The sequence below is a fragment of the Mus caroli genome, chromosome 12, assembly GCF_900094665.2.
Source record: "Mus caroli chromosome 12, CAROLI_EIJ_v1.1, whole genome shotgun sequence".
NCBI classification, from domain to species: domain Eukaryota; kingdom Metazoa; phylum Chordata; class Mammalia; order Rodentia; family Muridae; genus Mus; species Mus caroli.
This window is the reverse complement of record NC_034581.1, coordinates 7,881,971-7,908,999: the sequence shown is the minus strand read 5'-3', so window position 1 is coordinate 7,908,999 and position 27,029 is coordinate 7,881,971. Positions and strand designations below refer to the sequence as shown.

The 27,029-nt window shown below is 38.0% G+C and overlaps 1 protein-coding gene across 1 annotated transcript; it reads left to right on the top strand.

The window, feature by feature from the left end:
- On the top strand, positions 1-27,029 carry Gen1 (GEN1 Holliday junction 5' flap endonuclease). Its single transcript, XM_021179485.1, has 14 exons — positions 1-206; positions 5,436-5,622; positions 6,444-6,630; positions 10,544-10,720; positions 12,098-12,208; positions 13,044-13,117; positions 15,615-15,703; positions 16,796-16,946; positions 17,592-17,628; positions 18,453-18,533; positions 19,317-19,447; positions 21,648-21,709; positions 24,617-24,760; positions 25,373-27,029. Exons 2-14 carry the CDS (start codon positions 5,462-5,464, stop codon positions 26,692-26,694), a joined length of 2,727 nt encoding a protein of 908 aa, XP_021035144.1. The 5' UTR covers positions 1-206; positions 5,436-5,461; the 3' UTR covers positions 26,695-27,029.

Here is a 27,029-nt window from a genome sequence, read left to right as displayed (position 1 = left end):
GAAGGCGCTGGATTCGAAATTACTGCCCGGAGCTTAGTGCTAGGGAGAGCAGCAGAAGGCTCCCTCAGCCCTTGGGTTTGTTTGTTTGTTCTAACTTTGTTTGAGGGAATTCGGGAACTTAGGGGCGGCGGTAGTGGTTAGACTCCGGGCCAGACTGGTAGATGACAGAAGTGTTCCTTCCACAGCCGCGAAGAGGGGGTGTCTGGGTAAGTCCCGCGGGACAGGCTGAGACCGGCCTCCGGGTCCTACCGGCTTCTAGAACACTGGCTCCGGGGAGGGCGAGCGCATCCACAGCCGCCCTGCCAGGTCCCCACGGCCCTTCCTTCAAGCCCATCTGGGCGACCTTCCCCGATGCCCACTCACACACCGCATTGTGGTTCCGATTGGAAAGAATAGAGTTCTTTTTACCACTTACGAGTGTCTTTACGGTTGTCTATGTAGTCCTTTCTCCCCTACCAGCGCCACCCTAGGTTGACACCGCTTTAAATAAATATCCAGGTAAACGTTGTTTTGCGCCCTTCTCTATTTGCTTCTCATTCCGATGTTAATCATCCAATCCGTCTTTACACAACTTCACATCGGTATGCAGACCTAGAGAAGTAACCTCGCTGCCATGTTTCATTTCAGTCTTACCTCCAATGTTGGAGGAAATGGCATTCACTGTTAATTAACCTTATTCTCGGGTCACTCAAACCTTGGTCTATAACCTCAGGTCTCCAGTAAGGAGATAAATTCATTTGTTCAGAGTCACCAGTCACTTCAAAAAGTAATCATATATTGCGTTCTTTATCGTGAATTAGTGAAAAAGCGTGACATAGTGTAGGCTAAAATTTGGGGCGGAACAAACACAAGCGGGAAGTTCTTCCCTAGCTGTAACTTCCTCCGGGAAGCTTTAGTGGATGCTTTTCTATATACTCCTGTGCTTTGATTCCTTACTTTTGGCACTGATGTCATCCTATTAAAATGCTACAGCCTCACCCTACCTAGAGACTTAAATCCAGAACCTGATCGTCATCATATCTCCAGCACGTAGGCACAGCCCTAATAAATACTCGTAGGAAAATGAAACATGGGACTCAAAGTTTAAATTAAATTCATATGACACTATAGCTGAAAAAAATTAAAACAGCACGACTTGCTGAAATTATGAGGTAAATTCCCTATAGATATAATACTGCACGCTGAAGGTTTATATTGTTTGTCAATTTTATTTGAAAATATAGTTAACTAAATGTGAATTTGAAAATTTAACTATTTCCTGTCCTTTCTTTAAACTTTGACAAAGTAGAAAATTTGCCTTAATAAAATGTGGTTTTGCATAAATCAAGCTATTGACTTCTTTTATGTTCTTTACATTTGATTCATTAGCGGAATTAGCAAGGAGCTGTGTTTTTCTCACCTCATTCAGTTTTATAATTAACCAATAGAAACTTAATAGCTTTCAAGGAAGCTTTAGGAGCATAAATGGATTTATGGGCACCATATGGTTACATCAAAGGATCTGCTTTTGTTTTAACTTGAGGTAGATTCTTAAGCCCTTTGTTAACGTGGCAACTTGCCTTCTTCCAAGCCATCATCTGAATATTCCTGCTACCAAAATTGATCTCAAGAGTCAAAGAATATTAGAATCTTGTTATTTATCTGATTTAGTATGTCACCTTTCTAGAAAATCTTGTTTTCTCTATGAGGCTATCCAGTTGATCAGTCTATCCAGAACCTAAATCCTGGGCTTCGTACTCCCAAGTCAGTACGTTTTTCATATGCTGAAACTGTTAGTAAGTTATAAAACTCTTTGTTATATATTATGATTTTGTTGACTCCTTTGTTGTTTCACAACCAATTCTTAAAAGTTAGAAATGGTAGGAGACACATTTTGTTAGTAATTTTCTGATTTCATCATGAGAGTGACATCAGTAGTTAATACAAGAGATTTGAGTATAGACACAAATTTACATAGTCTTGGAAGATTTAATAGCTGTTGTATTTTTAAGGTTTATTTAATGCTAATCTGGCTTTAAGTATGGATTATGACCTAATTAAGAATTCTATGTACTGTCTTTTTGTGCAGTTACACATCTTAAGCACTGTTCCATTTGGTCTCTCTTTAGAGTTTCACAAGCTTAGAATCTTTATTGTCATGTAATATCACTTCAGAGAAATGACTGGGACTAAGAGCACAGGCACACAAACAGACACACACACACACAGAGAACAGTGCATGGTGGCTTAACTGTATTTTTCAAACAAGTTGTATGTATTTTTTAATACAATACACATTTCACACCATTGTTTTGGAATTACTAAGATTATTTTTAATGGCCGCTATTCAAACAGTATAAATTTTTAAACTTAGATTATAGAAATGGTGGAGAAATTCCTAAAGTAGTATTTTTTTAAATAGCCAAGCATGACACATGTCTTTAGTCCCAGTACTCAGGGGGCAGAGATAGGCAGATCTCAAGGCCAGCCTTGAGCCCTCACTACACAGTTCAGGTCAGCCTACATACTTAGACCCTGTCTCAAAAAAAAGGCCCATATCTATACACACACATATATAAAACATAAATATAGTATTATAAATAATATATATGCATTACACATATACATAGTTTTCTGGTAACTTAATCTTTATATCTTCTTTATAAAATAACCACTGTAAATGCATGAAAGCAAGATTTTATATAAATTTTTAAAAGATTTACTTATTTTATATATGTGAGTACACTATTGCTATCTTCACACACACCAGAGGAGGGCATTGGATCCAATTACAGAAGGTTGTGAGCCCCAATGTGGTTGCTGGGAATTGAACTCAGGACCTCTGGAAGAGCAGCCAGTGCTCTAAACTGCTGAGCCATCTCTCCAGCCTAATGATATTTTTTGAGAATTGATTACTCATGATTTTATTCACTACTGTAGTTCTAATCATACTTTTTGTAGTTTTTGTTTTATCTACTGAATGGTTGATGGCCTTATTGGAAATTCAAGAAGCACTAATAGAAATGCACTGTAAATTTCCAGGAGCAACGTCACCAAGGTCAATAGAGAAGTGGTACATGAATGGGAAGAAATAAAAGGAAGCTGGGAATCTTATCACAGGCTTACAGCTGTATGCAGCAGAATTAGTAAAGTGTTGTTAGAAATGGGGATTAAAAATGCTCTGTAGACACAGATCGCACTGCTCATACGGCTCTTGGAGAGCAGGAATGACTAGTAGGTTTGGAGTTTAAGCAGACATTCTTGGGAAGCACTAGGACTGAAGCAGTTTTAAGGAGAGGTGATGGGATTAAAGAGTTTGGTCAAAACTAGGCAAATCCAGTAATCGGGAGCTGAGATAGGAGCAAAGCTCCAGAGCAGTTCTTCATACCCAGACCCTCTCTCAGAAAAAGACAAGCCAAGCAATGCTGCTGGACACCTCCAGTCCCAGCACTCAGAGGCAGCTGGATGCTCTACAGAGCAAAGGGGCTACATTTGTTTGATACAGAAATCCTGCATCAAAACAACAGCAAAAAATAACAGAAAAGACAATTGTGCATCCAATAAGAAGATAATAAGTAAGCTGAGGTAGTGACTAAAGAGAATATAGCATATAATAAGAATTAGAGGACAGGCCAGCCACTTCTCTTTTTTTTTTTTTTTTTTTTTTTTTTTTGGTTTTTCGAGACAGGGTTTCTCTGTATAGCCCTGGCTGTCCTGGAGCTCACTTTGTAGACCAGGCTGGCCTCGAACTCAAAAATCCACCTGCCTCTGCCTCCCGAGTGCTGGGATTAAAGGCATGTGCCACCACGGCCGGCAACTAGCCAGTTCTAATTCTTGTGGCTACCTCTAGTTCTTTTAATATTCCTTACTGTAGTTCTAATTATGCTTTCTGTAGTTTTTGTTTTATCTAGTGAATGGTTGATGACCTTATAGAAATTCAAGAAGCACTAATAAAAATTCATTGTAAGTTTCCAAGAACAACGTATGTATGTTCACCGAGGTTACAGCAATAGTCTATATGGTTTTGAGATCTCTTGGTCTTTCCTGACTGACAATGCCTGGCACTAGGACTTTTGTGAGTCTGTTTATATTGGGGTGGGGTGGGGGCGCTATCATTACAATTGGTATAACTTTAATTGATATGCATATATGTAACCATGCATTAAATGTAATTTTAAACTTTTATAAAATGATTCCTTATCACTGTTTTAGACATCTTTGGTGGCTTTTATCCCTCCTTTTAAAATGAGTCTTTTTAGATATCCAGTGTGAGCCAGAAATAAAAGCAAAAATACAGAGAATTTCACCCTCAGATTTTATTTGGTATTAATGTGTTTTAATGGCAGTACTTTACAAATGTTATTTACCTTCATAGCAATGTCTTAGAAAATGTATTACCCCTGTATTACCCTGTTCTTTCCAGAATTCACCACAACTTTTCAAATTAACTCAAGTTGCCATAGTGTTACAGCCAGCCGATCATGTTAATGTCAAATAAATTAGCACTGGCCCCCAATTAACTGCTTAGTATCTTGTGTTTATTCTGTATTTTTCTTTCTAAAGTAACATGACTACATATATTTACACACTTTACAATATGAGTGTACAAAATAACGTTCTTGGCAGGACTGGCTACATTATAAAAATCACGATTCAGAAAACTGAGGGAATGATATACAACAACCTTTCCAGCACTGGCTTTCATTGCATCTGTGTGCGAGTTATAACAGAGACTTTTCAGAAGGTTTCTGCATATGAATAATGGCCTTTCGATTTAATATATTTTTGCCATCTACCTTTAGTTTTTAGGCTGAATTCAGTTCATTATTCAGAGGGTAATAATCTGGACTGTATTCATGTAATCAGATTTAATCTTCATTGCACACATTGTATATCATTATCAAATAACAACAGAGGGAAAGAAAAATAGGTGTAGGTGTTGAATAAAGAAAAGTTATCTGAAAAAAAAAATAGCAGGACAACAGAGTGTCAGGTGGTTTTTTTCTAAATTATCCTGTATCGTACAAGGAAAAAAGACTAGCATTAATTTTAAAATATGTTGTTTTAAATTTCAGATTGTCCACTGTGAACTGTATAACCATACAATTAAAAACAATACCTGTTATAAAAATGTAACTCCACCTGGCAATCCTGGTGTATACCTTTAATCCCAGAATTTAGGAGGCAAAGGCAGGCAGATCTCTGAGGCTGAGGCCAGCCTGGGCTACAGAGCTAGTTCTAGGACAGCCAGTGCTACACAGAGAAACCTTGTCTAGAAAAACTTAATAGAAAAAAAGTAACTCCATTTTTTTCTCCAGTGTTCCCAACATCATTTCTTCCCTCCTTTTTTTTCCATCAGTTTCTATGGACTAACTGGGATTTGGGGGTTGGTTTTGTTTTGTTTGTTTCTTTAGCTGTTTGCCTGCTCCATGATTCCTTGCTCAAATATACTTCAGATAACACCAGATAATCAACCATCAGGATGGGAGTGAATGACTTATGGCAAATTCTAGAGCCTGTAAAGCAACATATCCACTTGCAGGATCTTAGTGGGAAAACCATTGCCGTTGATTTGAGTCTCTGGGTATGCGAGGCACAGACAGTGAAGAAAATGATTGGAACTGTCAAGAAGCCCCACCTCAGGTATCGTAAAGGTTCTGTGAATAGAGATGAGGCATTGTGTGGCAAGTCTTGGTGTCCTGACTTTGTTTCAATGTTTTTAAATTGTCTTATATTTTGAGATTTTAAAATATATTTAATATATCTTGGTCTAATATTTTTATACTGATGACTTAAAATATGTATCTCTTACTCTCCAAGCTTAAAGCTCAAATATCTATCTCCACAGGCATGATTCACTTACTGAAACCCAGAAGCTCAGAGGCCATTGTCCCCTTATTTATCACTCATCTTCAGTCAGTCCATAGTAATTCTTACCAGTATCGCTTCCAAAATACACTATGTGTTCACAAATTCCTCTTGGTGTCCCGATGTCTGCCAAGCTCATGTCCTGGCAGTATCTCTGCTGGTGGAATGGTATTTTCACTCCCCTTTGCCTGTTCTTAACCTCTTCCTCCAAACCAGTTTTCAGATTGCAGTATGTATAGTCAAAAATTGTCCTTGCTTAAATGTCATATGCTTGCCTGGTCTCACAATCTTAATATCAGCCAATGAGATGGTTCAGTCTTAAATGCACTTGCTATCAGGCTTGATAGCCTGAGTGTGATCCTCAGAACCCACATGGTGGAACAATATAACCATTTCCTGCAAGTTGTTCTTTGACCTCCCCATAAGTTCATGGGCTTGCATGTGCCCACACTAACACACACACACACACACACACACACACAAATAAATGTTTAAAATGTTATCGCATGAACAGTGTTTTAACCTAGTATTTCATACTCCTATTGGGTCTTGTTATCATTGTGATGATTAATATGTTACTAATTTGTATGCTTCAGGAACCTATTTTTTCGTATTTCATATTTAACTCAAATGAATGTAAAACTGGTGTTTGTAATGGAAGGGGAGCCACCAATGCTGAAAGCTGATGTCATAAGCAAGAGGACTCAGACTCGTTACGGGCCTTCTGGAAAACCAAGGTCTCAGAAAACAGGAAGATCACATTTTAAGTCAGTCTTACGAGAGGTGAGTATTCAGATTCGACTAGTAATTCTTATTTGAATTAAAGTATGTTTTATAAACTTACACTCTAACCGTATTGTGACTGCAGGAGTAGTGTGTGCAGAGAGTTTATGATAGAGCTAAACAGACCTGAGCCCACATTCTAGCACTGGCATTTAGAAATACTGGGCAGGATTTTTAACTTATTTGCATTTTAATTCTTAGTAAAATTGGACATAGTAATTCTCCGCAGTGATTTTATAAATGCTTGAGAAATGTGTCTACAGTAAATAACCTGTGGTAGGGACTTGATTATCTTTCCTTTTAACCCAGCAGTTTAAAAATGCAGGAGAGTCACAAGTTATTTGCTTCTTTGACCAAGGTTAAGGGCATCACTGGTTTATGGGTATAGGTATAAATATTTAGGCAGGAATTTGATAACATGTCCATTTAACAAAGAAACACTGGTAGGTTCTATGCCTATGTCCTCTCCAGTTATAGGCCTCTACCCAGACTACATTACCAGGATGGGAAGGGCCTCAGATTCATCAGAGATCAATTGGTTGTTTCTCTAACAGTCACTACGTATTGCACCAGTGAGCACCTCTTGCCTAGCAAGTTGGCATTCTAGCATGCGAGTGTAAGGAAGGCTGGAGTTCGTGTCCCCAGCTATGTGTATAGCAGCTTCTGGAGCTTTGAAGGCTACCCAGGATTTAGGGGGGGTTGTTTGTTATCGGATCTTGCTATAAAGCCCAGGCTATCCTGGAACTGGCTGTATAGCTTAGAATGGTCGTAAATTCATGATCCTCCCTCTTCAAATTATATCTTTTAATTTTAATTAAAATATATCACTCTCCATTTCCTCCCTCCAGTCCTCCAAGTCCCCTCTTACCAACTCCTTCCATGCATCCTCCTCAAATTGGTATCTGCTTTTTCTTTATTGATGTGTGTGTGTGTGTGTGTGTAAAAGTTTGCAAAACTATGTAAATGCAACCTGCTGAGTTCATTGCTGCTGTTTGTGTAGGTTTTAGAGCTGACTACTTCATATGGGATAAGCAGTTAGAGAACTCATCTCTGGGAGAGGCTACCTCTTCCTGTAGCAGAAGTCATTAGTTGCCTGTAGTTCTTTGTCAAGGGGTGGGACTCCTTGAGGTTTCCCCCAGTTGAGTTAGCATGTCTTTTGCTGTTGCTACCAGTCTTCAGTTTTATTTATGCAGCCATCTCTAGGAGAGACTTTCACAGCCAAATTCCTGGTATCTTTTTGAGGAGTTATACTTTATTGTTAGCTTTTCACTTAACACGTTATATAGATAGTTCCCAGTTGTTTCTTTCTATTTAAAATTATAACTTATAGTGTTATATAACATGTATAGGAGTCTGAATTGTTCTTATGACTCTATGTCATTTACATTTTAACTTTTCTCCATTATTCATGAAATTATGAACTTTCTTAGTATAATTTTTTCTTACCATTTTGAGATTCAAATAAAATTATTCAAAATAGAATTGACAAATTGAAATTCTAGAATTTATTTATTTATCTATTTACTTTTTTAAACAGGGTTTCTTTATATAGCCTTGTCTGTCCTGGAGTTTACGCTGTAGACCAAGCTGGCCTTGACTCAGAGATCAGCCTCCCTCTGCCTCCGAAGGGCTGGGATTAAAGGTTTGTTGCACCCCACCTGGCTTAGAGTGATAGCTCTTGCCAATTACTTTCCTATAAGTACTGGTAGGAGAGCAATTTTGATACTCACAAAAGAACTATGAATCTTTGATTTATCTTTGCACTACATAGAAGCAAAGATATTTAATTCAGTCATGGTTAATTCTAGCACTCAGAAGGCAGGAGGATGTCTATAAGTTTAAGGCCAGCCATGTCTACAAAGTGACATCCTGTCTTTAAAAATCATGGAGATAGGGTATTTAATATGATGACATATTTTAGAAGACAATGCATAAAATAGTGGTTCTTGAACTGAGGTTTTCTGATCTTACATGTTTTAAATAATTTTCCATTACTGAGTACTCAAACTTAATGACTTAATAGTTGAAGTAAACAACTGTACAGTGTTCTAACAGTTTCCTGTGAAATTAGCTCCTGGAAACATCTGTGAATCTCATCCTTAGAACATTAAATACGCTGTATCTTTATGTCTTAAGGGAATTGCTCTGTTACTACTTATGTATTACAATCATTAGGGCTACACAGAGAACCCCTGTCTCAAAAAAACCAAAAAAAAAAAAAGGGAAAGTGAGTTAGTTATTATAGTCCATTACAATTTTGGCATTTTGTGTCCATTCTGTTTTGCTTAGCTATCACTAAGCAAATATTTCTGAGCTAGCAGTAGGTCAAAAATACAAATTAATCATCCTTCAATACCAAATCCATCCTATAGAATAAGTAGGAGAAGATGCAACCAGCCATATCATAATTTGTGCTGTTGCTTTGAAAAGAGTTTTGAATGTAATTAGCATGCAAAGCTAAAACAACATTGCTTAGTATAAAAAGATAATCCCTAGCTCAGGGAAAGAGAGAAGATATGCTAATAGCAAAAATGTTTCCCGAAAGTCATACACCTAAGTCTTGAGACTGTTGCCAGACTTGAGCTACATCTGGCAGCTTTTTTGTTATATATTATACAAAAAAAATTGAACATTCTGAGCAATAGGTGTTTATTCTAACAATCTGTAGAAAGTACATTTGCCTAGCCTCTTTTCTTTGTATTCAGGATTCTTCAATTCAAAAAGAACTATAAATTGTAAATGTCAAGGAATGTGAGTTATTAGTGCCAGGCAGTGGTGGCGCACGCCTTTAATCCCAGCTCTTGGGGGGCAGAGGCAGGGGGATTTCTGAGTTCAAGACCAGCCTGGACTACAGAGTGAGTTCCAGGACAGCCAGGGCTACACAGAGAAACCCTGTCTCAAAAAACAAAACAAAACAAAACAAAACAAAACAAAACACCCTGAGTTATTATAGTCCATATGGCTAAACTCAGCAAGATCAAAGCCATAACCCAATGGAATCTCACAGTGGATTGTTTATGCATCATAAAAGGATAAAAATCTCCCTGCATAGGTATTTGATTTCCTCGGAGGAACTAACAACTTAGCCTTGTGAGAGTTTTCCCACTGTTGTATGATACTATCTGTGGGAAGTGCTTACCAGGTACGGAACTGATGGCAAACTAAAGAAAGGACACTACCAAAACCCAGTGTGGTGAACCAATGAGGTTTAGAGGCGGGAGGCTGGGGAGGGTACTTACAGGAATATGAGTAAGAGGTCAGTTAGAGGAAGAGTAACAACTCAAAGACAACTATGCCACTAAAAGTCCATCTGGTGTAGGCAGTAGCTCTGAAAGGCTGGAAACTCGGAGCACACTACATAACCTGCTGTAGGTTAGGAGGCTAGAGAGTGTCCATTCCAGGTGGCTCAGTTAGTCTGAGTATCTTGGGGGCAGTTCAGCTCCGTCTGTCTCTTCCATGCAGCCCCCTCTGATCTGTTTCCCAACAGTCCATAGTACTTGTATATTCATGGGAAGGGAGAAGCCCACTGTCACTGGTCAAGGTCAGGCACTTCCTAAATCCTTAGAGTTGTGTATTTCCTGATCTAAGCTTAATCAGCTTCCCTGAAAGATGGAATGTTTTCACTGACATAGAACATACTGTGTCAATACCAACCATAATACTGTAGAATTATCAGTATTTCAGTGTTGCTTTCGGCAAGATAATATTTTAAAAATTACATAAGCATAATCAAATTATTTCACCTAAAAGGTTAGTAATCCTCTCTTAATGCCAGTAAATTATTCAGTATCCAAATTTCTAAGTGTTTCTTTAATGTCATTTTTTAATACCCAGAAGACAAATACTAATGTTTTAAATGTAGAAGTAAATTAAAACTCTGAAAAGTTGAATGTCCGGAACCTACTTGTTTCAGTGCCTTGAAATGCTAGAGTGCCTGGGAGTGCCCTGGGTCCAGGCTGCCGGGGAAGCTGAGGCCATGTGTGCTTACCTCAATGCCAGTGGCCACGTGGATGGCTGCCTCACCAACGACGGCGATGCTTTCCTTTATGGAGCCCACACTGTTTACAGGAACTTCACTATGAACACAAAGGTATATCTTTTCTTTGTCTCTTGATTTTTTTTACATTAAAACTTAATTTTTTTAAATTATATGTATGGGATGGTAAGTGTGTACATATGAATGCAGGCATTGAACCCACCTAAAACTGGAGGTACAGGGCTTTGTCAACTGCCTTACATGGGTACTTGGAACTGAACAAGTATCTTCTTTAAGAGTAGTATGAGCAACCACTAAACCATCTCTCTAACCCTGTAAATAACTATTTTGAAGTAATAGAAATGGTAAAGTTGATTACTTATTAAAAAGTAAATTAAAAACTGTTTTAAGCCGGGCAGTGGTGGCACATGCCTTTAATCCCAGCACTCAGAAGGCAGAGGCAGTCTTACAGAAGTATTTTCTCAATTGAGGTTTCCTTTTTCCAGATGATACTAGCTTATGTTAAATTGATCAAATTTAAAAAAAAAAAAAATGTAATGCCCATATACTATTGGGTCTGGTGCTATCAACTGGGCAATCTACTAGAGTTTACACCCTTAAAGACAATTGATTCTCCCTCCCACAGAAACCATCAACTGTCAGTTGTTCCTCAGCTACAAGTTGGGGCTCCTGCACCTCTCCTGCTCAGTGCTGCTCAGCTCTGAAATGTTGACTGCCCTCAACTTTGGCAGGCAAGCAAGCTGCTGTGTTCATAGACGCAGTGGTTCTGTTGTATTATTCATAAGACACTCTCCCCAGCCTCTAGCTTAACAGTCGTTCTGTCCACTCCTCCACCATAGACCCTGAGCCTTGGGGAGAGGATGGGTGATACATATGTCTGAACACCACACAAACACTTATTCTCTGCACATAAAGCCCACTGCTTCTCTAATGAAGTCAGAGAACTGTAATACTCCATGAATACAGGATGCAAATTTATAAGGCAGTTCAATACTATATCCTCTTAGCAAAATAATAGTAGTAGGTTCACCTCTGGGACTATGAGCTCCCTAGCCATGGGTTCTCAGCCAGATACACAGTACCAGGCATGTGTTTCCTTTTGTAGAGTGGGTCTTAAGTCTAATCATAAAGCAGTTGGTTACACTCACAACATATAACATTCGTGCCAGTATTGAATCCATATGCTGGCCATTATTGTAGCTCACAGGGTTCATAGCTGGATTAGCCTGTTGACGACTTTTCTACTCCACAGCAAGCAGGCATAGCGCCTTCCAGTTCTTGGAAAGATGCCCCATGGGGAGGAACTTTCAGCTCCACTTTATTCATTTAGTGAAATGTCACTTTCTATAGATACTGTTGTGATGGGTATAATTTTTTTATTTCAACTTTTGGAAAAAGACTAAGTAACAACTCATTCTTTCTACTGTTTAACATAAAAGCTCTTTGAAGATAAAACCTCTGCTTCTATAGGATCCACATGTTGACTGTTACACGATATCATCTATCAAGAGTAAGCTAGGCTTGGATCGAGATGCTCTGGTTGGACTGGCGGTACTTCTTGGTTGTGATTACCTTCCAAAGGCAAGCTGAGCTCATCACTTTTTCAATATCTTTAATATTTCTCATGCCGTATGTATTTATGAACATAATATGGGCATATAATTATGAATTCCTTTAAGTCTAAAGTATGAGCCATTCACTAACAAAAATCAGCTGGATTGATGAGATGAGCCATGGTTGAAAGCACTGCTACGCAAGCCTGACAACCTGAGTCCATGCCTGAGGTACACAAAAAGGTGAAAGAAATAAAACCAAGTACACAAAATTATCCTCTGTGCCATGGCACATATGCTCACACACATAATGCACATACACACAAAATAATAAGTAAATAAATCCAAAGACAATCGGCACCTCAGGTAATGCTAAAAGCCACCTTTATAGGCAGACGTTTATTCCTTTATGACAGTAAATGTACAAAGGAGAGTTCAGTGAACGATCCCACAGCTTCAACCTCAAAAGAGATTGATATGCGTGCTTGGCCAACTAATCAAAGAAGTTTAAGGATTGCTCATATTTTATAGCAGTACTAGTTTTTATTATGGCTTTACCTGTTTTTACATTCTATACTCATCATTTATACACACATGTGCAGTGCTGTTGTTGCTGGTGCTAAGCAGTGTCATTATTGAAGTAAGCCATTCACACTTCCCTAAGCAGAGCCATTACTGAAGTAAGCCATTCATACTTCCCTGCCTGTCATCATCATGTTAGTTTGTTCATACAGCGATAGGAATTACAGAAGAACCTTTTCTCAAATATGCTGTGTAGAAATGTGATTGATCACTGTAATATTTCTTTTTATGTGTCCCAATTCTTCCTGTTACTAACATTAAGTTTTTCTGCTTTATGGTAGGGCGTGCCTGGAGTTGGAAAGGAACAAGCATTAAAACTTTTGCAGATTTTCAAAGGTCAAAGCTTGCTTCAGAGGTAACTAAACAGTGCCTTTTATTTCACATCCGACATTTGTTCTTGTGGACTTAATAGTGAATACTACTACAGAAAGGATTGTTTATGAACTACTCATTTTCAGTAATTAATTTTTATTTATCTTGAAGTCTTTTAAATATGTATTGTTTATTGCTTCACTACACACAGTACAAGGGCAAGCGTATCAACTTATAACCATATACATTTTTTCATAGGCTGTTTTAGATCATTAGTATCAAGTAAAGATGAACATAACATTAAAAGAATGTATTTGTGGCTTTGATGCTATATTTAATTTCTACAAATAAAATACTACATAGCAGGCTGAAAGTACATAACAAGTAACGTTTGATAAAGAGTGTGACTTTGGGCAGCTGCGTGGCTCAGGAGGTAAGCGGACTTGCAGCACAGGCCTGACCACCTGAGCTCATTTGCTTGCGAGCATCCAGGATAGGAGAGAAGTGATGCATAAAAGTTGTCCTCTGACTTCTGCATGCACACAGTGGCATATGCATGCCTGCCTGCACTCACACCTACACACCATACACTGTATAAACATGCATACACACAGTTCTACAGTAAAATTAAAAGATTAAGTTTATTCTTTGTTTTGCTGTTATACATTTAGTAATATTTTAATTCTAATTTGAGCTGTAAAAGTTGAGGCTACAATTAAGATACAGATAATATTGAAATTTAGGAACTACTTATTCTCTTAAAAGCTTGTGAATTATATGTGCTTGATGAAAGCAATAGTTTATAAAAGATGGCAATAAGATACAAAATAAGAAAGAAAGGAGACCTGAGAGACTAAACATAGTCTTGACTGCCCCTAAGTAGGTCTGAGGTGGTGTGTGCCTCAAAAGAAACTTTAAGGTGGCAAAAGAGAAGAAATGACTGAAAACTCCTTCAAATCACTGTACTCTTCTTCCAGTGCTTCTTTTTCAGCTGTAGACCTGTTGGTAGAACCAAGTCTTCAGCCAGTTCTTTATGAACATCTGTGGTTATTGTGCCAAAACAGGAAATAGGATAATTTGGCCTGAGGGTATAAAGGAACCCTTTCAATTGTCTTTACAATAAAATAAAGAATGAAACACAAGTAAATAGTACTTGTCTAATTCCAAGTTCCTCTCATTGAAATAGTGCCAGCAAATATGTACTATTTGGGAACATTTAATTGTGGTCTTTTATAATTATCCATTCTTCTAATTTTAATAATTTATCTTATTTTACCTATATTTTAACCTTTGAAGCTCTGTCATTTATCCAGAAACTATTAATAAAGATTTTTAATACACTTAGTTTTTCTTAACAGTATATGAATCAGAATTTCCAACAGCTAATTAATTTCCTCAACAACACACATTTACCCTTTGAACTCACTTAATGTTTTCTCAGGAGCATTTTGTCCTTGATAGGATTAAGGTAATCTGAAATTTCAGCCAAAACCAAAATTTGTGTTACTCAAAATCTTGGCAGTTGCATAATACTTCTTTTTGCTTGGTGGGTTTTTGGGTTTGTTGGTTGGTTGGTTGGTTGGTTGGTTGGTTGGTTGGTTGGTTGGTTGGTAGGTTTTTGGGTTGGTTGGTTGGTTGGTTGGTTGGTTGGTTTTTGGATTTGTTGGTTGGTTGGTTGGTTGGTTGGTTTGTTGGTTGGTTGGTTGGTTGGTTTGTTGGTTGGTTGGTTGGTTGGTTTGTTGGTTGGTTGGTTGGTTGGTTTGTTGGTAGGTTGGTTGGTTGGTTTGTTGGTTGGTTGGTTGGTTGGTTGGTTGGTTGGTTGGTTGGTTGGTTCAGTTTATGGATAGAGGGGTTGTTTTTGTTTTTCTTGAGACAGGGTTTCTCTGTATAACATCCCTGGCTGTCCTAGAATTCTCTTTGTAGACTAGGCTGGCCTTGAACTCTCAGAGATCTGCCTGCCTCTGCCTCCAGAGTGCTAGGATCATAGGCATGCACCACCATGCCCAGCTACATATGTATTTCTTAAAACCTGGCATTATACAACTTGCTATTTGTATACAACAGATTATTAATGTGTTAAACTATCCACATTTAAAAAGTTTTATCTAAAAACTTAATGTTTTATTTGGACACACAAATTACACTTTACCCTTATTTCTGATACAAAATAATGAGTGTGCCTTTGATTCTGTTTATACTCTGGCACAATGAAAAGAGGCATATACAAATTTATTCTCCCTCTATACATCATTTCCTGACAAACTTATCCAAAAAAAGATTTAAAAAAAAAAAAAAAACAACCATGATGATTAGATATAATCTGTACAGATACACAGGTATGCATGCTCTGTCTCTTTTTGTATTCTTCTCTACCTGGGACCACATATAATGCTTGTAGAAAAAGTAAGCACTTCCCCAGGCCAAGCAAGTGGGTTTATGATCACCAAAAAAAAAAAGTAATTTGGCAGATTAAAGAGAATATGATAAACTCACGTTTCTCTCTCTCTCTCCCTCTCTCTCTCTCTCTTTCATATATAAAGGTTTAACCAGTGGATTGAAGAACCTTGCTACTCTGTTCCACCACCAGCACCAAAAAAAGTGGCTCACTGCTCTGTGTGCTCCCATCCAGGTAAGCAGGCACAGCACACACTCCAGAACACTGGAGTCTGAATCCATTGGCTCTCAGCATACATTCTTACACCTTTATCAAGACACTACCCAGAAATGTCTTAGAGGCAGAAGCTGATTTACACAGATATTGTGAACATTTAATCAATGCTGGATAAATGAAATTATGTAGCAATGATAAATATAGAATGAGTAAAATATTACAAATTATTTAGATTTTAAAATGATCACATTTTGATGTATGAATATTTTTATGAAAAATACAGATCTTACAGGGAAATGGAGTTTATACCAATGTTTTATGTTTATATGCTTAATTATCCATTGTCCTGTAGTACATTTTACTATGTAGATAATAACTTAAAACTAGTTTGAAGTACTAGTTCATTCTTGTTGAAAATGGGTTGGGTCTTCATCAGATAGTTGAAAAAGATAACATTGAACATGAGCTTAGTATGATACACGCCTGTAATTCGGTACTTGGGTTGAGTTGAAGGTCACCTTTAGTTACGTAGAGAGTTTGAGGCCAGCCTGGACTACATGAGACCTTGTCTCAAAACAACAACAACAAAAACACAATCTAGAAAGTGTCACTGCATGTGTTTCCTTTCTAAGGCAAGGCGGGTCCCGCCCATACCTGTGCTGCAGTGCTACTCTTCCTGTTCCAAGCATTAATCAGCTCCCTGTAACTGAGCACACACTGGCAGGGGAGACGACGCTGGCGATCTTTTAATGTGTGCAGTGAAGAAGCCCTCATGAATTACTGTATTAAGGAATAATCTTTCTTACTAATAATTACATTCTACTTTCCTACCTCATAACTTCTTCATAAACCAGAAGGTTTTCCATTATTGGATATAAATTAATTGACACTTCAAATAAATGAGTATTTTGTGAGCAATGTCATGATAGTAAGTTATAATTCATGCTAGGAACCACTGTGGTGTGCATTATTCTTTTAGCCTGAGCATACTGAAACCCACACTGTACTAGACAAGATTAATTTTGAAATATTAGATAAGAGAAACAGGGGGCATGTTAAAGCCAGTTGTGCAAAGCAATAAAAATCACACATCTTTGTGTCTCCAAAAAGGTTCGCCAAAGGATCATGAACGTAATGGATGCATATTATGTAAAAGTGATAAATACTGTGAACCACATGATTATGAATACCTCTGCCCTTGTGAATGGCATCAGACAAACCATAATAGGCAACTAAGTGAAATAGAAAACAATATTAAAAAGTAAGTTGTTTTTAGCACTTACTGTTTTTGTTATGATTTGGTTGATTTACTTCCACAATAACCTTCACCCATATGTCTAGAGCATACTGTGTTCTTCATAAAAAAATAAAATTATCCATCTGGGCTAATGGTGACACACACCTTTAATCCTCAGCACGTGGGAGGCAGAGAGGACAGCTTGGTCTACATACCAAGTTCCAGGCCAGCCAGAGTTACCATGAGTTATCATGAGACTCTGCCTCAAGAAAACCAGAAGAAGAAGAGAAAAAAAAAAAAAAATCCGTCTAAGCCGCTGGGGAAATGAATGAACAAGTAAACTCAGGCTGCCAAGCCTGAGTTTAGTCACCAGAGCACACATGGTAAAGGAGAAAACCTATTCTAGCAAGCTATTTTCTGACCTCTGACCTCTGCACATATGCCCACACAAATTCACACACAGTTAAATAAATGCTACAAAAAAGTAAAAATAAGACTTTACCTGAGAACGTACCAATAGAACGTACCAATTTGTTTTTCAGAGAAAGTCCCGATAATTGTATATAAGATACTATAAGTGGATATTTGTTATAAAACAAGGAAATTAGATAAGATTTCAGTCTGTCTAACTATCTGATTGTATTAATAAAATGTATAATTTATCTCTAGGAAAGCTTGCAGTTGCGAAGGATTTCCATTCCATGAGGTAATAATCCAATTGTGTATTTTTTTAATTGTTATATAGAGAAATTTTAATTCAGAACATGACTATTCTGGCAAGAAATGACACCAAAGACCTAGGTCTGTGCGATCTGGCTGGAGTACAGTCATGGCCCTTAATCCCAGGAGACAGAGGCAAACAGATCTGAGTTCAAGGCCAGCCTAGTATAGAGCAAGTATCAGATAAAGAGAAGCTTAGGTCCAGGTGTTCTGGTACACAACTTTAATCCCAGCACTCAAGACACAGAGGCATGCAGATCTCTTGAGTGCTAGTCAGTTCTCTTCAATGAGTTCGTTTGAGTCGGTGAGTTCAGAGGTGGGCAGTAGAATTGAGTTCATGGAATTCAGAGGCTGTTTTACCGGGACAGTTATAGAGATACAGGTTAGAGAGAAAAACAAGCTAGACACGGATGAAGACAGATCCTGCCAGAGAGTGAGAAGAAGCCAAAAGATTAGAACATATTGCCAAAGTTAATATGTGCCCACGAAGAGCAATTCAGGGGAGGCAGAGAGAGAAAAAAGCCAGATTAAATCAGTCAGTTTGGAAAGGAGTTAGAACCAGAGCAACTGAGTTAAACCAGCCAGCAAGAATTCCGAAAGAACTGGAAGACGTGAGTTTATTCAGCAGTAAGTCTCAGAGGCTGAAAACATTCTAGGTGTAGGCTTAGATTAGATTGTACAGAGGCTTGAAGCTTCCAAGACTAGGCCTAGGTTAGCAGAGGGAGGCAGAAAGCCTTTGGAGACAATTACTTCAGGAGAATTAAAGTCACTTTTAAGTCCTGATTTTTGTCTTCTTATTTTTTCACGTAGGTCATCCAAGAGTTCCTTTTGAATAAGAATAAAATGTTGAAACCGATCGCATACCAAAGACCTGATTTGTTATTGTTTCAGGTATCTGGAAATAAATTCTTACTTAATAAGACAAAATTAGACATGAGAAAGATCAAAAGGATATTAGCTTCCATGTGTGAGAGGAGACTTAAAAACTAAAACAGATAACTGTTGACTGCCCCACTATTACTCATTATTCATCTCTAACCTTTACCCCTCGGCTGTGTAAGATCCATACTTTTCAGACCACAAGGCAAACACAGACTGCTTCTCAGGAAGATGTCTCGGTTACTGTGTGCAGACAAGTTGAATCCAGGAATATGTCCAGGAAAGAAGGTTCAGGACAAGGGGTGCTAAGGTCAAAGACACTGACTATGAAATGTCCTTAAAATAGAAATAATATTACCACCTCGTCAAATCACCATGAGTGTTAAGTGAGGTTATTTTAACCTGTGATGTTGTAATTAGGGAAACTGATGGCTCAGTGAATCTACTTGCACATTACCTTGCTGGCAGTCATTATACGTTATAAATGTCTTCCTACTTAATCTACATAATCTGTCAACAGGGTTACATTCTCTCCATTTATAGATTGAAAAATGGCCTAGGAGGGTCAAGGAGTGCCCCCACCCCCCTTACATAGACTGGTACTCTGATGGAGGGCCTTCTCAACCAGGTTGTCATTTGACACCTTCTCCTTAGGGAGCTCCTTGGTTTTTTCTGGAAATATCATCACTAATATTACTTTAGCATTACTCTTAAAGCAAAAATAATATTGTCTTAAGAATATTTCTTGTTTTAAAAGTAATATTTACGTTAAATATTTATTTACTGTATTTCTAGAGATTTACTGTTCAAAAAATGGAGTGGCCCAGTCACTATGCATGTGAAAAATTGTTGGTGCTTTTGACCCGCTATGACATGATAGAAAGAAAACGTGGTAGAAAGACCTCCAATCAACTACAGCCAATTAGGTAAGTATGGTTGACACTGAAGACATGGCTCAGCAGTTAAGAGTAACTGTTGCTCTGGCAAGGGACCTGGGTTCACTTCCCAGCATCCATATGCTAGTATACAACCATCTGTGACTCCAGTTCCAGGGGATCTGATGCCTTCTTCTGGCTATTGTAGGCACCACGAATCCTTGTGATGTACAGACATGTGGGCAAAACATACATATGTTTAAAATAAATAAATCTAAAAAATAAATTTTATTTTATTTTTTAAATAAAAATTTATTTATTTGAATTTTAAAATAAATTTAAAACTATTAGTAAAAAGAATTTTGTGATAAACTGTTTCCACTTGAATATTTGATAATCAGAAGTGTTGCTCCCTGTGGGTATGGTATCTGCTCTCCAAAAGTCAAGGAAAGCCCAGAAATTAAAAGCATATTCAGGCCTCACACTCAGGACAACATAGTAAATTCAGCTGTTGACATACTTCCAACTTCAAATGCATGCTACTTAAAAGTTTAAAAGTTAACAAAAAATATAGAAAGAACCAGGTATAACAGAACTATTTCAGTGAACCAGAAGACAAGTAGAAAGTGGTGGAGTAATACTATAAAGTAAAAATGACTGGTAATGTTGAAATGACTAAACATCGTTCATAGTAAAGGCTTTTTCATATACTTGAAGACTAAGATTTTACCACATGAGACTTTCATTATAGCACTATTAAACAGCTGTGAAACGTGTGTGGTACACACGTTTAATCCTAGCACTCAGGATGCAGAGACAGGTGGATCTCTTTGAAACCAGCCTGATATACATAATAAATTCAGGACAGCCAGAGCTACATAGTGAGACTGTGTCTCAAAAAAAAAACAAAAACACTAGTAAGTATAGCACCCTCATTTCATCTCAGAACTGGAGGCCGAGGCAAGCCCATCTCTGTGAGTTAAGGCCTAGCAGGGCTTCATAGTGAAACCCTGTCTCAAAACAAGCAAACATACATACCCACAAAGTACTGTTAAAAGGTATATATCAAGAAACAAAGTGATGAAGCCAGGAGGAAGAAGATATGGACTGAAACAGTGGTCACCTCTTGAATGAATGAGTGAAAGTATGCACGTGCATAGTTACATTCACCTAACGATTAATGATAAAGCTCTTGACTTTGGATTGTATTTCAAGTGGTAGTCTTAAATCTTTAATACATGTGTTGAGTATTATTTATGATTGTTGTACATGGATATGTTACTACTAAAAATATAATGACATCCAAACAATTACAGTTAAAACAGGAAACAAAACTATCAAACCTATCAAACCGCCAGGCAGTGGAGACACACCCCTTTACTCCCAGCACTCGGGAGGCAGAGGCAGGCGGATTTCTGAGTTCGAGGCCAGCCTGGTCTACAAAGTGAGTTCCAGGACAGCCAGGGCTACACAGAGAAACCCTGTCTCGAAAAAAAAAAAAAAAAAAAAAAACCTATCAAACCAAGAGTATATAGAGAAGAGGAAGTGTGTAGCAAATACAATTGCTAACAGAAAAAAAGATTTATGAATGAGCCCAGCTCTCACTAGTCACAATACATGTACGTGGGTTAAATTTGTCTATAAAAACGCAAATTGCATTGAATAAATAGAGATTAAAAGTTTCATAAAGAATACAGAATACATACATGTACAAAGTTTAAAAACAAAGATTTAAGATCTATTAGGCAATTACCAATGTAGTATAACAAAGTAGACTTTAAACCAGAAATCATTGAAAAAGCAATACCATAATAGTAAAAATACATTGAGGGGCCTGGTGAGATAGTGCAGAGGTCAAGAACACTTGTTGCTCTTGCAGAGGACCTGAGTTCAATTCCCAGAAGCTACATAGAGGTTCCTAGCCACCTGTCAGTCCACTTCCAGGCATCTGAGCCCCTCTTCTGAGCACCCTGAGCACCAGGCACGCATCTGGTGCACGAGCACCTACGTTCATACAGAATAAACACTCACAAGTAAACTAAAATGAGTAAATATAATGAAAGTACACATTGAGTACATCCAATAATTTTCAACTCTACCTCACAATAAAATTACTCGATTAATTCCAAAGAATATGTAGACCGTAATTCCTTTTATTTTTACCTCAAAATTGATGGAAATTCAAGTGAATAAATAAAATTTTACAAATAATTTGTATATTTAGACCTTGGTATTTGAATTTGCTTTTCAGAATTGTTAAACCCCGAGTCAGAAATGGAGTCCATTGTCTTGAAATCGAATGGGAAAAGCCTGGTATGTATTTGTTATCCGCAGAATGTTTAATTTCCAGCATTTGATTCAAATCTAAAGTCGCTAGTGAATATATAAAATACATACATGCTTATGAAAAAAGTCACATGCACTATAAATTGTATTTCTTATTTTACTTGTTTTATTTTAAATAGATTTTGACTAATAAAGGTGATAAAATTCAAGTGCTTTTACTTTTAATATCTCTGACTTTTTTTAATGTTTGGAAATAATGCCAAAGTAGTTGTGATTCATATTTCTTAAGAAATTGCTGCCACAAATGAATTGTCTTTGTGCTCTTATATTTAACTGTTTCTAAAGCAATTGGGGTGAGTGACTAGTAGCTAAAAACTTTGTCTTTTTCCTTTATTATATCTAGTTTCCATAGGAATTTGTACTTTTGTTACAACATAAAAATAGTGTAAGCTCTGACTGAGCATCCAGACTACTGGATGTATGTGTATATATATATATATATATATATATATATATATACACACACACACACACACACACACATATATATATATATATATGAATGGATGTATGTACGTGTGGGACTATGGGGGTGAGCCACACAAGGTCACTCTATGGTGTACATATGGAGGTCAGAGTACAATTTGTAGTATTCAGTTCTTTATCGTCTATCTCATTTTAGTTAATATCAAAATACAAAACACAGTACGGGCTCAAAATTCCACAGTCTTTACCAATTCAAACACTTTAAAAGTTCAGTCTCTTTTAAAAATTTTTTAAAAACTCCAACTTTTAAAATCCCAAGTGTCTGGAAAACTCTCAAAACTCTAAAAATCCAGTCTCTCAACAGTGGGCTCCTATAAAATCAAAGTAGATTAAGTACTTTCTTACTCTATCCAGGAAGAAGCAGAGCACAGTCATAGTCAGATCAGAGTCAAACCAAAGTTCAGGGGCAGGTTTGGGACTCCAGACTGCTGCTATGTGATGTGGGTATCTCACATAGATGCCTCCTCTTCAGAGCTCCTCTCCTTGGCAGTCTTTTCTTGGTATGCTGGCATCTCCTGCTGCCACTGGGCTGCACTTTCACCAATAGCTTCTCGTGGTTCTTTTCATGGTGCTGAACTCAACCTTTGCATGACTCCTTCCGTCCTGGGGCTTGAACTGCTACGGATGCTCGTGTGAGTCCTCACAGTGCCAAATCTCAGCTGCTCTTCACAATTCCTTCATGCCTTCAAAATCAGTACTGCCTGGGTGACTCTTCCAATACCAAGTTTGGCTACCTGCAGAAGGCACAGCCATGGCCACCTCTGGAACTCTGCCTGTGCGCTGACCCTGAGGAGACACTTCCCAGAAAGTCACTCAGTGATTCAAAACAAAGGATTTGGTTTGATTTTGTTTTACAAGACAAGGTTTCTTTGAGTAGCCTTGGCTGTCCTGATACTTGCTTTGTAGACCAGGCTGGCCACCTGCCTATGCCTCCCTAGTGCTAGGATTAAAGGTATATGCCACCACTTCTCTGCTGATTCACTCTTCTTAATCACCACTAATGTCTCATCTCCAAGTATCACTTATCCCAGTAAAGCAAAGGTTTCTTCAAAGCTTGGTCACTTCAGTGGTACTGGTCTCTTGTTAATCACAGCTGTTTCTTGGACCCAGCTGATGGGAACCACAAAATCTTAATTCAGAATAGCAATGGCTCCCATACAGTCTTTAAGGAACTCTCAAATTTCTCTCTAAAACTTCAGAAACCAGACCTTTATCCTCTGCATTGATCTCAACATTCTTATCTTCTAAGCTCCTACAGATCAGCCCAGAGTTCCAAAGTCCTTCCACAATCCTACCCAAAACAGTATGGTCCGGTCTGTCACAGCAATACTTCACATCCACTCTTTATGTCCTTTTTCTTTTGAGGAGCATACTCTTTATTCACTGTTGGGCGAAGTGTAAATTGGTACAGTCAACTGTGTAAATCAGTGTAGAACTTTCAACTAAACAAACCAGCAGAATTATAGGACCCAACTATGCCAATCCTAGGCAGATTCTTAAAGGACTGTCCTGCCATAAAGATGCTTGCACATACATATTGATATTCACATTAGATATTAATAAATGGTGAATCATTAAAAATGTAATAGAAATACACTATAGCATTTTATTCAGCCTTAAAGAAAAATAAAGTTATAAAATTTGCAGAAAACTAGATCTGAAAATTTTTGAATGAGGCAACCCATGTTCAGAAAAACAAACAGCACATTTTCTCTCATGTTACAGTGCCTCACTTTGAGCTTTTCTGTGTGTGTTTTATTGTAAGTGTCTTTATAGACATTCTCATTTCAGCTGTTTATGGATCCTCTACAGGAAGCCCTTTGACTTGTTTCGGGAAACAAGAGAATTTAAAGGTTTTTTTTGTTGTTGTTTTTGTTGTTTTGTTTTGTTGAGACAGGGATTTTCTGTGTAGCCCTGGCTGTCCTGGAACTCACTCTGTAGACCAGGCTGGCCTCGAACTCAGAAATCCACCTGCCTCTGCCTCCCAAGTGCTGGGATTAAAGGCGTGCACCACCACACCTGGCTTAAAAGTTTTAATGTGAGACGAAACCTCCCTTTGAAAAAGAAAGTAGAGTCGGTTCAAAAATCAACACCAACAAAATACATGAGGATAGGAGGAAGAAAAGAGCCAGCAGCCAGAAAGAGCAATGAGGTGATAATAGTAAATGAACATGATACAACCTCTTCATGTATGTAACTCTCTGCATGTATGTAATTCTCTGCATGTATGTAACTCTCAAGAATAAATAATAGAGAAACAACAGCATCTTAGAGCAAAATTTTCGGTGAATTATCTATCCGTTTTTGGATAGTATAGTTTTATAGTTACTTCTTGAAAAACTGAGTTTTTAAATCTTTGTCTCCTTTTGTGTATTTTTAATCTTCTAGAACATTATGTGGTGGAAGATAGAGAACCTGGAGAACTGAACCTCCTTACAATAGAAGAAACATCACTGTTTGAAGCAGCCTACCCTGATGTTGTGGCTGTCTACCAGAAACAGCTGTCAGAGACCAAAGGGAGGAAACAGAAAAGTGAGGGTTCCGTTGGATGTGCCACACACTCGGGTTACAGGAGTCCCCTGAACTGTTCTTGTCTAAATTTTGTTGAAAGCTTTGTCAAGAGTGAAAACAATGCTCTTGCCTCTGTGTCCTCATGTACTTCATCTTCTGTGCTGCAGTGCTGGGACCACATGTTAGGGCCTACCAGCCAGGTGTTCTGTCCCTGCATCTCATAGCAAGCCCCTGCATTTCCTTCTAAAACAAATGCTGGGAGTCTACCACTACACTCTGTTTACTAGCCTGAGTAAGCTAAGTACAGAATAGCGAGTGTGCTGTAATGCTAACACTCACTGAACTTAGAGCAGCTACTGCAAATATAGTTTGTGTTTTAAGTCCTCAGAATTTAGTGAAGAAAGTTACTCAATAATGACATTTTTTTCCAGAAGAAAATACTGTACAGTGCTTACAGGAATGTACTGGGTAGTGGGTAGAGGTAAGCCAAAAAAACTTACATAGATTAGTGCTTTAACTTTTTGGTTTAGGGTACTATTTTTGGTTTTGCTTGAGTTTGTTTGTCTATTTTTTATTTTTTACCCTAGTAAAGAAAAGGAAAGACATTTGTTATATATTTTTCTTTCTTTTCAGGCATGAAAAATAAGCCTAAAGGAAGCCATTTACCAGAAGCAGATGATGTGATCAATTCTCAGTCACTTATGACTTTAAAACCTACATCTAAAGCCTTCTCCAAGCAAAATCCCAAAATTAATTTGGAAATTTCTCCAGATCCTATTTTAGCACAGGAATCTACTTCTCCCTCATTGAATAGTTTTGTTTCCCCTGAAAATGCTCCCTGTTTGATTTTACAAGAACAGTTAGTGCCATCTCCAAGAACTTTGGCTATACAGCAAACTAAAGATGTCAGTCATTTTCTAGTTTCAGAATGTAGTCAGCCCAGCTCTTCATCCCATGACATTTCTGTGATTACTGATCTGCAATTGAGTACCATTGATTGGGAAGGTACTTCTTTTAGTAATTCTCCAGCAGTTCAAAGAAACACTTTCTCTCAAGACTTACCATCAGAATCTGAGTCATCGGCCATCCTTCCTGACTATGAACAGCTGTCATATGAATCAGAACAATGTACCTCAGACAGTGAAGGGTCCGGTAGAGTCCTTCAGCAGAGTAACCCTGAAGAGCAGCTCCTTTCTGGCATCAGTGGTTTACTTCTTCATGATTTGCCTCTAAAAGAAAGAATACGTATAAAATCTTCATGCCCTCAGTATAATGTAGGAGCAGATGCTGACCTGGAAAGTTTGCCCCTAAAATTGAAAGGCTCTTGTAATGCTTACAGTAGCTCTGGTGGCTCATCCCATTTTTCAAAGGATCTTACAGGGGTATATCTTCACAAAGAGTCCAGAAACTCTAAAGTTCTAGACAGTCGACTCCAAGAAAACTGCAGGGCAAATACTTCCTTACCTTATTCTTTCAGTGACAAAGCAGTAAAGACGTCCAGTCTTCAAGTTGGGCTGCCAACTGCTGCTATACCTCATAATCCAAAAGTTGCTGTGAAAACGACTAAGAACCTTGTCATGAAGAATAGTGTTTGCCTCGAGAGAGATTCCTCAGATGAAGACAATGCTCCAGGGTCCTGGAAAGCGAAGTATACTGCTCCAGAAATGAAACACAGTTCTCAGAAGCACAGCCTAGTCCATGTCAGAGACAGTACTCACAACAAACTCAGAAATCCTAAAGTGGAGTCTATAGAAACCAAACTGTGTAATGAGTCTTTTAAAACAGCTGGAGATGAAGAAAACGGGTTCTCAGATCTAGGGAGAAGTCCTCAGAGTTTTCTACCATGTCACAACAAAGATGAGGACTCTACTGCCTCCTGGGAAAATCCTCTACCTTTGCGCCAGAGGTTAAAACTCAGGCTCCAGAACACTCAAAGTGGATTTTATAATACTTAAGTTTAATGTGTTTGAATGCTGGTGGCATTGGCAGGAACCAAGCAAACTGATGTTTGGTAGAAAATGTACATGAGTATCTGCTGTTTAAATCAAAATTGTAGTCTTAAAATGTTAACAGCCAAGTATGGCTAATGCCTATAATCATAGCATGTAAGAGGGCCATGGAGTCCAGAGGATCATCCACCAGGAGTGCAGAATCATTCTCTGGTCTGGAGAGTGTCAGGCCAATCTCAGTTATCTAAGAAAGAAAAACAGTTAAAAGTTTGACTACAAAAGATGAGCATCTGGTGACAGCTTCAAATAATGTAGAACATTAATTAGAACATTTTATTCTT